The sequence below is a fragment of the Dermacentor andersoni genome, chromosome 7 (assembly GCF_023375885.2).
Source record: "Dermacentor andersoni chromosome 7, qqDerAnde1_hic_scaffold, whole genome shotgun sequence".
Classification (NCBI taxonomy): Eukaryota; Metazoa; Arthropoda; class Arachnida; order Ixodida; family Ixodidae; genus Dermacentor; species Dermacentor andersoni.
Window position 1 is genome coordinate 86,750,398 of NC_092820.1, and position 13,291 is coordinate 86,763,688.

A 13,291-nucleotide genomic window follows, 5' to 3' on the forward strand; every position below is an offset into this window, starting at 1 on the left:
GTTCTATCGCACTTCTGTATTCTCTTTTCTCCCCCTGCTCCTTGTCTTGTTCCAACTTCTATTTGCAGGCCATCAAAAGATTACTTCTTTCCATCCAGCATTGTTTGCAACCCTCTTTGGATGATACTACAATATGGTGTCTATTCTATGGTGTCTTTGCGACCGTGTACCATATTGCCTTTAAGTGTCCTTGTTAAGCTGCCGTCTTGATCACAAGAAATGGTCCGTTATAGGCCGCGTTCAGGCTTGGCTCTCTATTTACCAGTACGAAGTCATCGACGTCGAATGTTGGTAACGTTGTATTAAGCCTCTTGTCGAAATTTTTCTTTATTCTTTCGCGATACCTTGATCTACTATCTTCAGTTTTTGCTTCTTCTATGAGCTTTATGTCCTAGTCAATACCTATGCTTATTACCGCAGGCGGATAAGGTGGTCTCTCAGTTGCAGTGAATAGAAGAGTGCATCCCAGGCCAGTTTTATGCGAGTGATTGTAGTGAGCTATCGCCGCTTCCGGACAACATTTCTAACCACATAGAAACGCTGGATATATGCTTATCTATTGTTTGATATCCCTGATATCCCTTTCACCAAGCCCAGCTGCTGCGGGATGATAGTGCGCAGTGACCCTTACTTGATGTAACGCTTTTCAGCACATTCCTGTAGCCGATGACCTCGAAAAGAAGGTCCATTGTCGGAGACAATTAATTTTTACATGGTGAAAGATTTTCCTGTTGAATAATTAACTTAGGCTGTTAGCATCTTCTTTAGCAGGTCTTGCTGCAATCATCCTGGTGTACTTATCAATGCACAACAGGAAGGCTTGTGTCTTCTTAACTCCTTCAGAATTTTTCATAGTTACGCAAAGTTTAGATGAATGCCCTCAAATGGCGTGTTAGGATATTGCGGCATAAGCATTTCCGGCGTAGGTAGATTAAATGTTACTTTCTAATATGGAATTTATGGCATGATAATACATAGGCTTAAGTTTCTTGCTTCATACGAGGCCATGGGAACCTTTTTGTCGATTTCCTGTAGGTTCTCAAAATGCCATCATGGCTTCCTCATTCGGGGCTACCATGATACAGTTCCGATATTTTTGGAACCAAGGAAGTACGAACGGCAACTAGTTCATTTTCGGTACGTTGAAAAACCTCGGTTTCCTGCGATATCCTTGCAACATTTGCCTCTTCATGATTGTCTGGAAGCTTAATGGCTAATCCTGACGTTTCAACCACGTCCTTCATAGAAGTTTCCAGGCGATGAGCTACTTCAAAATAAAATTGCTGAAGTTCTCCCACTCAACGACCTATCTTTCCTTTCATTTCCGTCATCGTCAATATGTACGTTAGTGCTCCATGGTCTGTGTATAGCTTGAACTTTGCGCCTTCCAAATATAAACGAAAGTAGCGCAGGGCTTTTAAAATTGCGAGAGATTCTTTTTCTGTCGTGGTATAGTTCAATTCAGTTTTATTGAATGAGTAGGTGTAGTGTCCAATTACACGAAGGTTTGCTAGTCATGATGAGTCTCTCTGATACAAGAGAGACTCATCATGACCATAGTGAGATGGGTCAGTATTCAATTCGAAGGACAGCCCAAACCATGGTAAGCACAGCACACGATCACAAGAAATTATTCGGGCCTATTCTGGGTAGGCGCCATTACACTCTTCTGTCCAACAAAAGGGAACATCCTTGTGAGTCAGTCTTGTCAGGCAGTGACTTTTGAGAGCATAGTCTTGACTCAATGCTCTGCAATGGCCCGACAAGCCTAGAAACACCCTTGTGTGCCCCTTGTCTTGTCTCAACTTCTATTTGCACGGCGTCACAGGAGTTCTTAATGTTATAATTTAATTTCTACCTAGATGGCACTTAACCACTCCGCAAACAGACGCTATATACATTATTTAGGCTCATCTTTGAGCGTCTGTAGAGTATTGTAGCAATTATTTCAATAATCCGGCAGACAGCTGTTATTTTATAGAAGGACGCAGTACATTTCTACAGAAATCCTTAAAAAGGTGAGTTTCGTCTTAAGCAGGAGACTTTTCGAAGTTGTGATCGCCTGTAAATATTTTTTATTGTAAGTAGGTGTTTCACTGCACAGCTTTATTTGGTAAAAAATACCAACTGACTGGCGCGCAGCGTACTGAAATGTTGCAGCTGAAGTCACTGTGTTCAAAGTAAGGACCAAAAAAGCGGTCGTGAAGCGCAATTCACTGGCTAGGGTTTAGGGTCTCCTTTCTAGTATATTTACAGATTTACAAAGCTTTTAAGAAAATGTTTTAAAATATAATAAACGTAGGGAACATGCGATGAGAAAGCGCCTTCCTCGATAACTATCTATAGTGGTGTTACGGAGAAGACACCTAACAGACCGCCTGTCAAAACGTAGACGAATCACTGTGTCAAGGCTTTTGGAGCGAATTGGGGTGCATCTGGATCTCTGGTGACTCTGTACATCTACATACGTCATGAATAGACTAATTTGAAAGTTTCGTAATAGGCAGCAAATAGGCGGAGGTGCACGGTCCCTGCTATTGCTACAGTGCTCCGCAGCCGTCAAGGTATCAAGCTTACCGCAATGCCTCCCCGAGAGGAAACACCATCGGCAACGCCTACGACTGGTTAGACCACACGTGACACACTCACGCGTGTATAACTATGAGTTAACTAAAACGATTGACCACTAGTCACAGCTCATAGCTTTTTATGTTGATGAGGTGCGCATTGAAAGGAAGTACCTCGCGTTTATTTTAAATGATAAGTAATCTACCGACATACAAACGAGAAGAAAGGGCGTTAACCGAGGCGCCTGATTTTATTAGTGATACCATAAAAAGTCAACAAACAGTGACACCAAGGAGAATATAGGAGAAATTACTTGTGCTGAATAAATGAAAATAAAGAAACGATAAATCAATGGCAATTAAAGTGGATGAAAGAACAAATTGCCACCGGTGGAAACCGAATCCACAACCTCTGCATTTCGCGTGCGATGCTCTACGAATTGAGCTACGGCGGCGCCTTTTCCCCCATCCACTTTCTTGGATATTCATATGTGCTAGGAGAACCCTGGGAGTGCTAGCCAGCGCATGCTGTTTGACACTCCACCCCACTCAATAAACCCACGCATGCTACCTGAAGGCATCAATGTTGCCGGATTCGAGACCTCCAATTGACCAGTTGACCAGTTACCTTCACCCAAAAAGATCACGTGCTCGTGAGGCCTGCGGCAGAAAAGGACGTTCGACGTCCGCCGCCAAGGTACGTGAGTGGTGGTGCTGGCTAACACTCCCAGGGTTCTACTAGGACACATAAATACCCAAGAAAGTGAACGGCGAAACGGTGCCGCCGTAACTCAAGTGGTGGAGCATCGCACGCGAAATGCGCAGGTTGTGAGTTCGGTTCCCACCTGCAGCAAGTTGTTTTCCATCCACTGTGATTTCCATTAAGCTATAGTTTCTTTATTTTCATTCATTCAGCACAAGCAATTTCCCCTATGTCGCCCTTGGTGTCCGTGTTTGTTGGCTTCTTGTGGTACTACCGACATACAAGTAACACACACACACACTTATATATATATATATTGGTAAATAATTCCTATACCATTTAGAAAAGGCTATTTAATAGAATAGGAATAGGCTCAACGTCATATTCTAAGTAACCAGGGAGTACTCCGTTCTCTTTATATCGCCTATTGATTTCGAGGAAGCAAGGATCTTCTAGCGATGCACACAAAACTCAATGACAGGTTTTTTATCCAAGACATGATGACAATCGTGCTGATGACTGCATTTACTGCAAGAACCAACGAATCTACCTCGATTTACGCATACGCAGGTCTGCGTAATCAGCATTGCATCGAAATGATTTCCTATGACAGAAAAGAGAACAAAAGAAGTTTACAAATAATGAAGAATAATATATCAAGAACGTGCACGAGGCCTGAATGATGCCCGCTCGTAAAAGTAGCGGACATTGAGTCATATAAGTGAAAAGATTTTAATTAGTGTGAAACTATATGAACGAGCTTAGTCGCTTTTTGACGAAGTGCTATATTCCATGTTCAAAACATCTGGACTTGGAGCTTTGATTACTCTTCAAGATGACCAACATATATGCCAATTTTTTAGTTAGCGCTATAAAATATTAGGATGTGATCTGACTGCTCCGTTAATATGTAAGGTATATATAGGTTGGGAATTGGTTTTACTCATAAGAAAAATTTTGCGAAATGTTCGTAACTTGACAGAGTTATCTTTGTAGTGGGGTTGTTTGCTGAAAGAGGAAATAGATGGCGTTTATAGATCCTGAGTTGTCAAATTGCTGCCAGCGGTGCTCTTTCTAACCGCATGTACATGTAAATTTGTTTTGAGAATATGTATGTTTTTTTTATTTCAGGTAACGGAATATTATGCCTGGAGGTGGAAAATAATCGTTCTCAAAAATCAGTCGAGCAACGGAGCTACGTGCCTCCAAATCCAGCCCCTGAGGAACACGACAGTTCGTTAATAATTTCGGCATAATACCTTCATTTTGACCAAAGAGCCTTAAAATGGCAATGTGGTAAACAATTTAATGACAGGGCTGGCTCTTCCAAACTGCACATAAACAAAAATTTGTGAGCCGAAGGAACAGACCCTATCAAAAATATTCAATGTGTTTTCTGAATCTCCTATACCAAGTACATTTGTGCAGGGAACAAGATACTGGAATAATTTACTAAGAATTGTCTGCATGTTAATTCGTTATATTATACACATCAAACGCATTCAGTCCATTTTTTAGTTTTTTGTTGACCTAGTCGAAACTTTAGTCATGGCACCAGCGCCAAGAAGAACATTTCGAGGAAACTGTGAACGTTCTTCGGAAGTGTAGAGTCAATAGCATAAGAAGAGTGAGAGTCTAAAAACTTAAATAAAAAGAAACTTTGCAGGAACAGTGTTTCTAAAGCCACCCCCCCACACCGCATAATTGCATGTCTGAGTTAAGAAAAATATGGCAGTGGCGGTGCGCGAAGAAAATAAGAACGGTAGCCACGTGTGCGGGCTATTCGAACCTTACAGTTGTCAAAGTAACAAATGGTCATCACTGAAAACGTCACACAGCTTTCACTGCGTTGTTTTCGTACGAACGCGTTGAAACAAAGGTTGATTTAGGGCGAAACTACAAGACGTTCCCAGTCTGAAGCAAAGTTCAGCGCAACAGAGCTATTGCAAATGGAAAAAGCTGGGTGTTCGGGTACACATGCCGGTAATCACAGAACACTGAATAACTTGTTGATACGACGCGTACTCGACCACGTGCACTCGAGCTGCATCAATGGCCCCCGTGTAAACATTGAAAAGAAACATCGTGCCATCGAACCGTAATAGGCGGCGTTTGTGTGGGCTGGCATGAACGAGAACGAAAGAGAACACATGCAAACGCAACATATAATTTACGGCACGCACGACTGCCTACTTAAGTGACAGCTGGCGTTCACGCAGGTTTCGAGATCGTAACCTGGACGCCCGCTACATCCCAGCAGCAAAATGAAGTGCGAACTCTGCGTTTTTCTCATCTTCCTGGTCATCGTCCCATGTAAGCCATCCCAATACTGCACAATTACGGGTACTTAGATATGTGATTGTAATTTTCAAATTTTGTTTAAGAATATATGCGCAGAATACATTTTTGCTTCAAACGTTGCTGCCAATAAGCAGATTCACGCTTTTGTTAAAACGCTCAACTGAAAAGTGATACTAATTCAGCTGCTCAAAATTTCGAAAATTGTGGTTACGATATGCAAGGTGTCGAGAACTTCTTTGCCCCTTGTATATGTGAATTTGTTAGCAGTATTATTGCAGCCCTGGAATAAGCAAAAAGAGGAATTTTCTTGACGCAGCGGAACTGATGTGATAATAGGAGAAAGCAGCAAGTTATTTTTTGTTAAAGTTAAGTGTTTTATTATTGTGACAAGGCGGATTCGCTTACCGAGCAAAAAAACACACGGTATGAAAGGTAACAATAGGTATGTCAGCCAGTAAACAGCAGATAAAGATGAATTTAACATGTTTATTAATTACTATTTCACTGGTGTACCCCGGCCTGGAGTTCGGCTTTCTTTTGAGGTTACACGCTTGCGAAAAAGTCAGCACCCTAAATTCCCGACAAAACTCTCGTTAGCCCCTGCTCACCCCCCCCCCCCTCCCCGTCTGCGAATAAAGGAGTGGTGATCCCGTGCCACCAATCCCAATCCCAGTCAGTGCGTGTCCTTCCAAGGGTCCGAAACTCCCGTAGTTCTACAGCACTAGGTCCATTGCGCACTGGTACCTATTTTTCACAGCTAAGTACACGGCGGCAGTATTCGCCTGCCTCCCAGAGCAGCGGCAGATACTCGGCAATTGATAACTGCTCTCGTGGGAGCAAGGGGCGCCCACGGACCATCGCAAACCTCTATGCCCCCCTCCCAGAGCGCTCGGTCGTTCTACATTGTGCAAACTGAGCGCTTGGTCGTTCTACGTATTAAAAAAAATATCGGTATTCGAGTTCAATACCTCCAGCATACGAGGTGGACGCTCTATTATACCACCGCTTCGGGACCGATCAGTGCCAGGACAGGGAAACTAAGAGAATAGCACTTGGTAGACTATCATTATTATAGACTAATAATATATTATTATATTAAAGGATAAAAATCGATTTCCCTTGATTAAAGCTTAAAATTCCGCGTCCCGGCACTTTGATACCTGCACAATAGAAACCTACGAATGAAAAGGATAACATGAGACAACACAGGCTTTAAGTGTTGTCCATGACATAACCTCTTCGATAACATTTTGAAAATATTGTTCTGGTTTTGTATACTGAAGCTGTGAGCCAGATCGAGTGCTCGAATTGTGTTAATCTCGCTTACAAATGGTTTGCGCAAAACCTCTTCGTTAGTGTACTAATCAACTATGGCACCTACCTAACCCACCTATACAAGAAGAATGGGTAAGGTAGTTGTAGACTTTTCGTTTCAGCAAAATAATACAAGGTAAATGCAAACTAAAGTCAATCAATGACAATGCAATTTAGTTTTCCATAATATAAGAAGGGTATAAGAAGGGTAATGGATACAAATGCAAATTTAATTTATACAAACACAAGGCACAAAGTAATGCGAGGTATTCTAAGTACCAAATGTACGACACCCGCTACCGTAGTGACACAAGACATAAGTTCTCCTTTGGAGCAAGTGAAACAACGTAGGTGCTGTAACTTGCATACTACCAAAGGTAAATAAGTTCCGACATGTTTTAAACACAGCTGTCAATGAGTAACGCCATGGAAAAGTCCCGCAGTACCGTTTAAAAAAAGAAAAAGAAAGGCAATTTGCTGCTCGCAGTGTATCGGGTTGTCTGATGTAATTATGAATTAGCAAGGTACCGAAGCAAATAGCGCAATGTCTTGTAGATTATTCTGTATGTGCTAAGAGTCTACCGGCATGCGCTACCTTTTAGGATCGAAGATTTGTTAATTTTTCTGTTCATTGCACAACTTTGGTATGACTGATAGAGCAATATCTATCGCAAGAGTTAGGCACACCAAATCATTAATGCCACAAGAATGTGTGCTCGGGCCGATGTCGTTTCGAAGTCGCATTACCTCTAAAGGTAGCAGATTTCTTTGCAAAATTAGCCGTGGATGGTTGCGTCAAAGCAGGTAGGTAAGTAACACCTAGATTGCGAATAACTTGTAGTGATATTTCGAAAAGGTAAGTAAATGGTGTCGTGACTGACAAGTACAAGTAAACGGAAAGAAAAGAAAATCTGTTTGGCTCACTGCAAAGCTAAGCTCATTTGCAAAATTCTACACATTGAATAGCAGCCCAGTTGAATTTGTATCCAACATTGTGTATTTAGCTGTTCATTTATCGTCGGCTTTGTGATGGAGCCTAGTACTGTAACAGCGTACGTGAGACGCTCGCAACTTATAGTACGCCTATTCAAAAAAAAAAAATGTTAAGTTGCATTATTCCCCCTGTTTTCACCTTTTCCTTCATTATGTAGCGCTTTTTACTTGCAGTTTTTTTCATGTTTGTACGTTTCCTTTTGGCATTGATCTATCACGCAGCTAACATTTTTATTTCAAGAGGTACTTATTCTTACTGTTGTGGAGAAGTTATTGCTGCATTACTATTACTATTTGTTTGTGGCCTTTTTGTTGTCATGCCAAAAGTATTCTGTTTCCTGTATTTTGTACTCCGGAGAGCTGGGAAGTAGTAAAGCTGACTTGTCAGCTTTTTTTCCCGCAGTCCCTCACTTCATGACTGAAATAAAGATTGTTATTAATATTATTATTATTATTATTATTTTTATTATTGTTGTTGTTGTTGTTGCTATTATTATAAAACTGAATTACACCTCATATATGAAGAAATCGTAGATTTCCCATCTAATACCTCAATTTGAATCACCTCATACGAAAAGTTCCTCTTTGATACCACAAGATTAGGCGCGAAAACCAAGATCAGTGAAATAAACACGTCCCTAAAATCGTCATTGCAATCACGCTGACTGTGATCCCTTCTCCCTGGGTATCACAATGTTTATCACAGCCATTCCCAATTACCAACTCTTACCGAATCTGCCCATTGAGTCTCTGACGTCTGCACCAGCAATTCAATATCAAATATTTTCTTCCCATACTAACCTGTTTTGAATGGTGCGGCACGGTGACATTTAGCAGTCGGAGCGTTCTGGTCACGCCCCACTGAGCTGTAGCTTTCGCCGTGCAAGGTGTTGATGAAAGAACGGGAGCACAGTGGGGGCCGCGTTTGATCGCCAATAACTCCGCTTCTGCTGAACGCCTTGAAGTACATTCTTAGGCAAAATATTTTTGAAATAGCCTATTTTCACTTCAAATGCTTTTCTGTACTTGGATACAAAGTGGTTCAAGGCCACTTTTATCCTGGGAATAAACTGCCAGGAGACATCGTCTGTATCAGCGACCAATGACGACCTGACTCACAAGCTATAGAGGCACCTTCAAGTTCAAACGCTCATCTGTACTTCTCTCATATTTGTGTATATAGTTGCATTGCTATTATGCGTGTAGCTTGTATTACACTTAGTGTTTACCATGTATCCTTTATTGCACATTATTGTTCTGCCTAGCTAACTGATTCGCTGTTGTGTTTTTTATTACATTTACACGTTCCCGCTGCATTTGCTACCGTACACTATGGAGTAGCCCTTTATTTATTGAGTTCATGTGTGAGAACTACTAAACCACTATATAAGGCTGTTGGGCCTTTTATCATGTCATGACAAGCCCACAAACAAATTCACCACGGACGACACGGGGGAAATTACTTGTACTTACTAATTGAAATAAAGAAATTACAAATTAATGGAATTGAAAGTGGATGAAAAATAATTTGCCGCAGGTGGGGAACGATCCCACGTTTTCGCATTACGCGTGCGATCGCACTCGTAATACAAGATTCCACTGCCGCTCTTTAAGGCCTTACAATTTTCTGCAAAATTAATTTTGTAAAAGCGTATCGCCAGACACCTGTCCAGCCATCTGATATGCAGAAGACTGTTACCATCACTCTTTTTGGCATGTTCGAGTACCTTTGCTTCAGCATTTTCTTGACAAAGTACTTCGTGGCCGCTCCTGTTATTTGGTCTTTTTAGATGATATGCTCGTTTTCAGCCACAGTACGATCAAAAACAAGACTCATCTGCGCCAAGTTTTTATTCGACCGCGGCTGTACAGTCTCGTTGCTAACGCCACAAAGAGCAAATTAGGCGCCTCTGAGATCTCTGGTTTGCATCGTGTCAACCATCGCGGTTTCCCACCACTTCCCAGACGTGTCGCCACTATTTCCGTATTTACGCGGCCGACAACAATAAATAAGTAATCACACGCCACCGCAAACGCCATCGAACCTACATATGACCGTGATAGAGTGCGTTTTGCTGCAGATAAGAGCTTCATTTCTTACTTTCGCACCGCTGTCCCGCGGCTTTCTGACTAGAACCGGGGCCCTGTAGCGTCCACTGCTTTTCGGTGCGTCGGCACCGAAAAGGACAATGAAGTCGCACACGCTTGTTGTGCCGCTTGCCCGATTCACTTTATGTTCGCCATTGTGACAGTTTAACATATATTACTATATAGCGTGACTGAATGCATTACTCCATACCTACGAGTGTTTGCATTGTATCGGGCCTATTCTTTTATATTGAATGTTTGATGATGTCCTTATGGGCTGATACCAAAAGACGCAACGGGAATAAGAGAACTGCAACAGGTTTTCTTTAACATTTTTTTCCCTTAAATACTGGTCTACTTTAATTGGACTTTTTTCTCTTATCAGGTCTCCGCTGAGTCCGCATAGGGTCTCCGTGAAGCTATTAGCGTGCTGAGACTATCAAAGGAGAGTAAACTAAAGTTCCCGTCTGGTATCGATAGCAAGTATCACCTGGAAATTCATAGATTTTCGTGGTTCAAACGAGTGATCGTAGGCTTAGAGAATAATTCTCGTAATTGACTGGTGCGTTATGAGTGGGAAAAGGAATGATTTGAAGGACGGCTCTTTTATAACGATTAGCTAAAGAGAGAGTAAATATAGTTCGCCGAGTAATCTGCTTCGTGTGCCAGTTTTGGCCAATGTGCACATTTATCAGACCCCTTTCTTCCCCAGAAGTATTATGTATCAATAGTCGCTTCTATATGTATTACCAACAACAATGTAAGATGCTTGCTTTTGAAAAATCTTCATTTGGAAGAGAAGGTTTAAGCATATAATTAGTGGTATCAGAATAAAACTCTGCATATATTGTGCTACACTGCATATCACAAGCTAAACGGGATGCTCAGTGTTTCCTCTTATCAAATAAAACTATTTTATTTAAGCTCCCCCACCTAAGAAAAAACCTGTTTGCCCGCGCTCTTCCGTCGTCAAAATATTGTTATTATATGATTGATCTTCGTTGCTGGTAAACGATATAAAATGCTAAACATGAAGGCGGGGGCTCTATTGTTGTGAGGAATAATTTGGTGCAAATTTACAACTGAAAGTGGAACCAACAAAACGGGAGACAACATTTACCTAATGCCCAATTTGCTTTGCCTAATGCACAGATTACTTCTTGTCCATTAGCAGTGAATTTGCAATATTTTACTATCAGATGTTAGCAGGAGCCGCGTTCGGCGATTGCATTTCTGATTGCTTAGTTAACATTATGTCCTTAAAATTGTAGCTTTGAAAATCCCGTTGCATCAATCACTCTGAGGCCCATAAAAGTGGAGACAGTGAGAACCGAGAAAAACGCAACTCTCCAGAATTGGTATTTCGCATTACCGCGCGTTTTCCTTCTTTTCAGGCAGGATGCGCAAGGCGGAATGCTCGTTACCTAAGGATATTGGAAACTGCCATGTTGGATGGCAGCTGTCTTGGCAGTGGTACTTCGACCCGGGCATGGCAGCCTGTCGACCCTTTCTATATGGAGGTTGTGGTGGAAACGCGAACAGATTTGAATCGTGCGAGCTGTGTAACAGCGCTTGTGAAAGTGAGTAGCTGGCGATTTATAGATGCAGTTTGGCGTTCTAGTGAAGCACTTGTATGAGGAGAGGCAATGAGAGCGGAAAAATTTACTAGTGATAAATGTATCTTTAATGGTGTGTTATAGCATAGTGTGTTTAGCATTTATGATATGAATTTCTCGCTGATCCGCAGAGGTTCTGACGTACCAATGACTTATAAGTGCGTGGTGCCAATATAACTTTTAGTTGGCCGCCTTTGCAGTTCAAAGAAGGCACTAGAGGTAACGCTCGGATACATCACAGAAAGTCTATCAAGCAGGAAGCACTCGACCTGTGCCCTTCAAGAAAGATACGCCGAAGCAATCAAACTTAAGAGCAGCCAAGGCCCTCAAACACCTACATAAGATCACCATAACAACAACGGATCTTGCTGCTAGTGAATTCTCAAAAACGCTATAGAATCTGCATAAAAACATTGCTAATATATGCTACCTAATTCTCACCAGCAACCACAAAACCAATAATTTCTTTCGCGGCGCACCAGAGCAGGTATAGACGCAGCCCTAATTTAAAGAGAATTCTTGTGCATGCAAAACTAAGGACCAAGACGAAGTCAAGATCCAGTCCCTGGGGTCGCCACAGGTGCTCTACAAGCAAACATTTACAGCCTACTAACACAGACAAAAATACAAGGTTGGATTAGCTTCAGAAGCTAAGTTGGAGTTTCACCTGCACATAAACTAACACATTGTACTATCTGGACTATCTAAACAATAGATATAAACTGGACAACAAATTCATGCACGGCTCAGCGGCCATCGTGCAGATACAGAACGAACTTGACTTAAAGCAGCAGCCAGCTACTCAAATTAACACAGCCATTATTATGATAAAGCAGGGCTGTGTACACTACAAAAACGTTCTACCGTTCATTTCTCAAGATGAAATATGCGGAATCAACCGTAGTACACAAACCTAAATACCTAAACCTGACAAAAATGACTATGGTACCTGGCAACCTAGTATTGCAGAAAGCTGTAACCTAAACATAAAATTCTCGTGTCATTAACAAAATCAGAGAAAGAGACTATGCCACCAACTACCCTCGATTACTAAGCTCACGTATTACTCCGTTTGCCGCTCTTTCCTGCCCCTCCCTACGACACAAGTTAATGTTTTCTCCTTTGCATCAATTCATATATTAACCAGATGAGCCGTTTTCAAATGTTCAACTGTCACCTCCGCTTTTTTTGGTGGTTGCCCTCCTATTTCCTCCTTTTTTCTCTTTCCTTAGCTCTTTATAACTTTTTTTGTGTTTTTTTCACCACCGCCCAGACATTCCGAGGTCCCAGACGTAAACGTAGTTTCTTGGCGCCTTCACCAAACAGGGTCGCGCCACTTCTGTGTACCGCCGCGAGCACCCCAGCGCCAAATTAGTGGGGCTACCATCACTTGAAAGACTAAGACGCGCCTTTCCAACCATCCCCATTCATTTGCCCCAGACTCCATGTCACCATCTTAACACCTTCAAAATTCCCGGCGCGTTGCTGCCGCACTACTCGAATCATTTTTTTCAACTTGTGTCACTTTGTTACTTGCCCACTGGCCTACAGAACGGCTCTTCAAACCAAGAAACGCACGCCCCCTACCGCATGTACGACCTTTGTTCGCTCAAGGCTTCCTAGCCTCTTGCTCCCCCGAACTCCTTGCATGTACTTTTTATCTTCTGCCGCCTTCCCACTCTGGCGCTCTTGTCGGCTCGTTTTCGAAA

General features: G+C 42.1%; 1 protein-coding gene across 4 annotated transcripts in view; it reads left to right on the plus strand.

Moving 5' to 3' along the window:
• Positions 1–13,291, plus strand: part of LOC126534143 (tabkunin 2-like) — a 107,901-nt gene that overhangs the window by 70,102 nt on the left and 24,508 nt on the right. For 3 of the 4 annotated variants that reach the window (XR_008613236.2, XM_072289254.1, XM_072289253.1), the window contains exons 2-4: positions 4,402–4,503; positions 5,490–5,583; positions 11,361–11,546. Coding sequence is in view for 3 of the 4 variants with exons in the window: in XM_072289254.1 (XP_072145355.1) it covers positions 5,535–5,583; positions 11,361–11,546 (235 nt within the window). In the remaining variant the exon portion in view is untranslated. Of the gene's footprint in view, positions 1–4,401; positions 4,567–5,489; positions 5,584–11,360; positions 11,547–13,291 lie in introns of all 4 variants that reach the window. The other variant, XM_072289255.1, reaches the window with a different exon arrangement.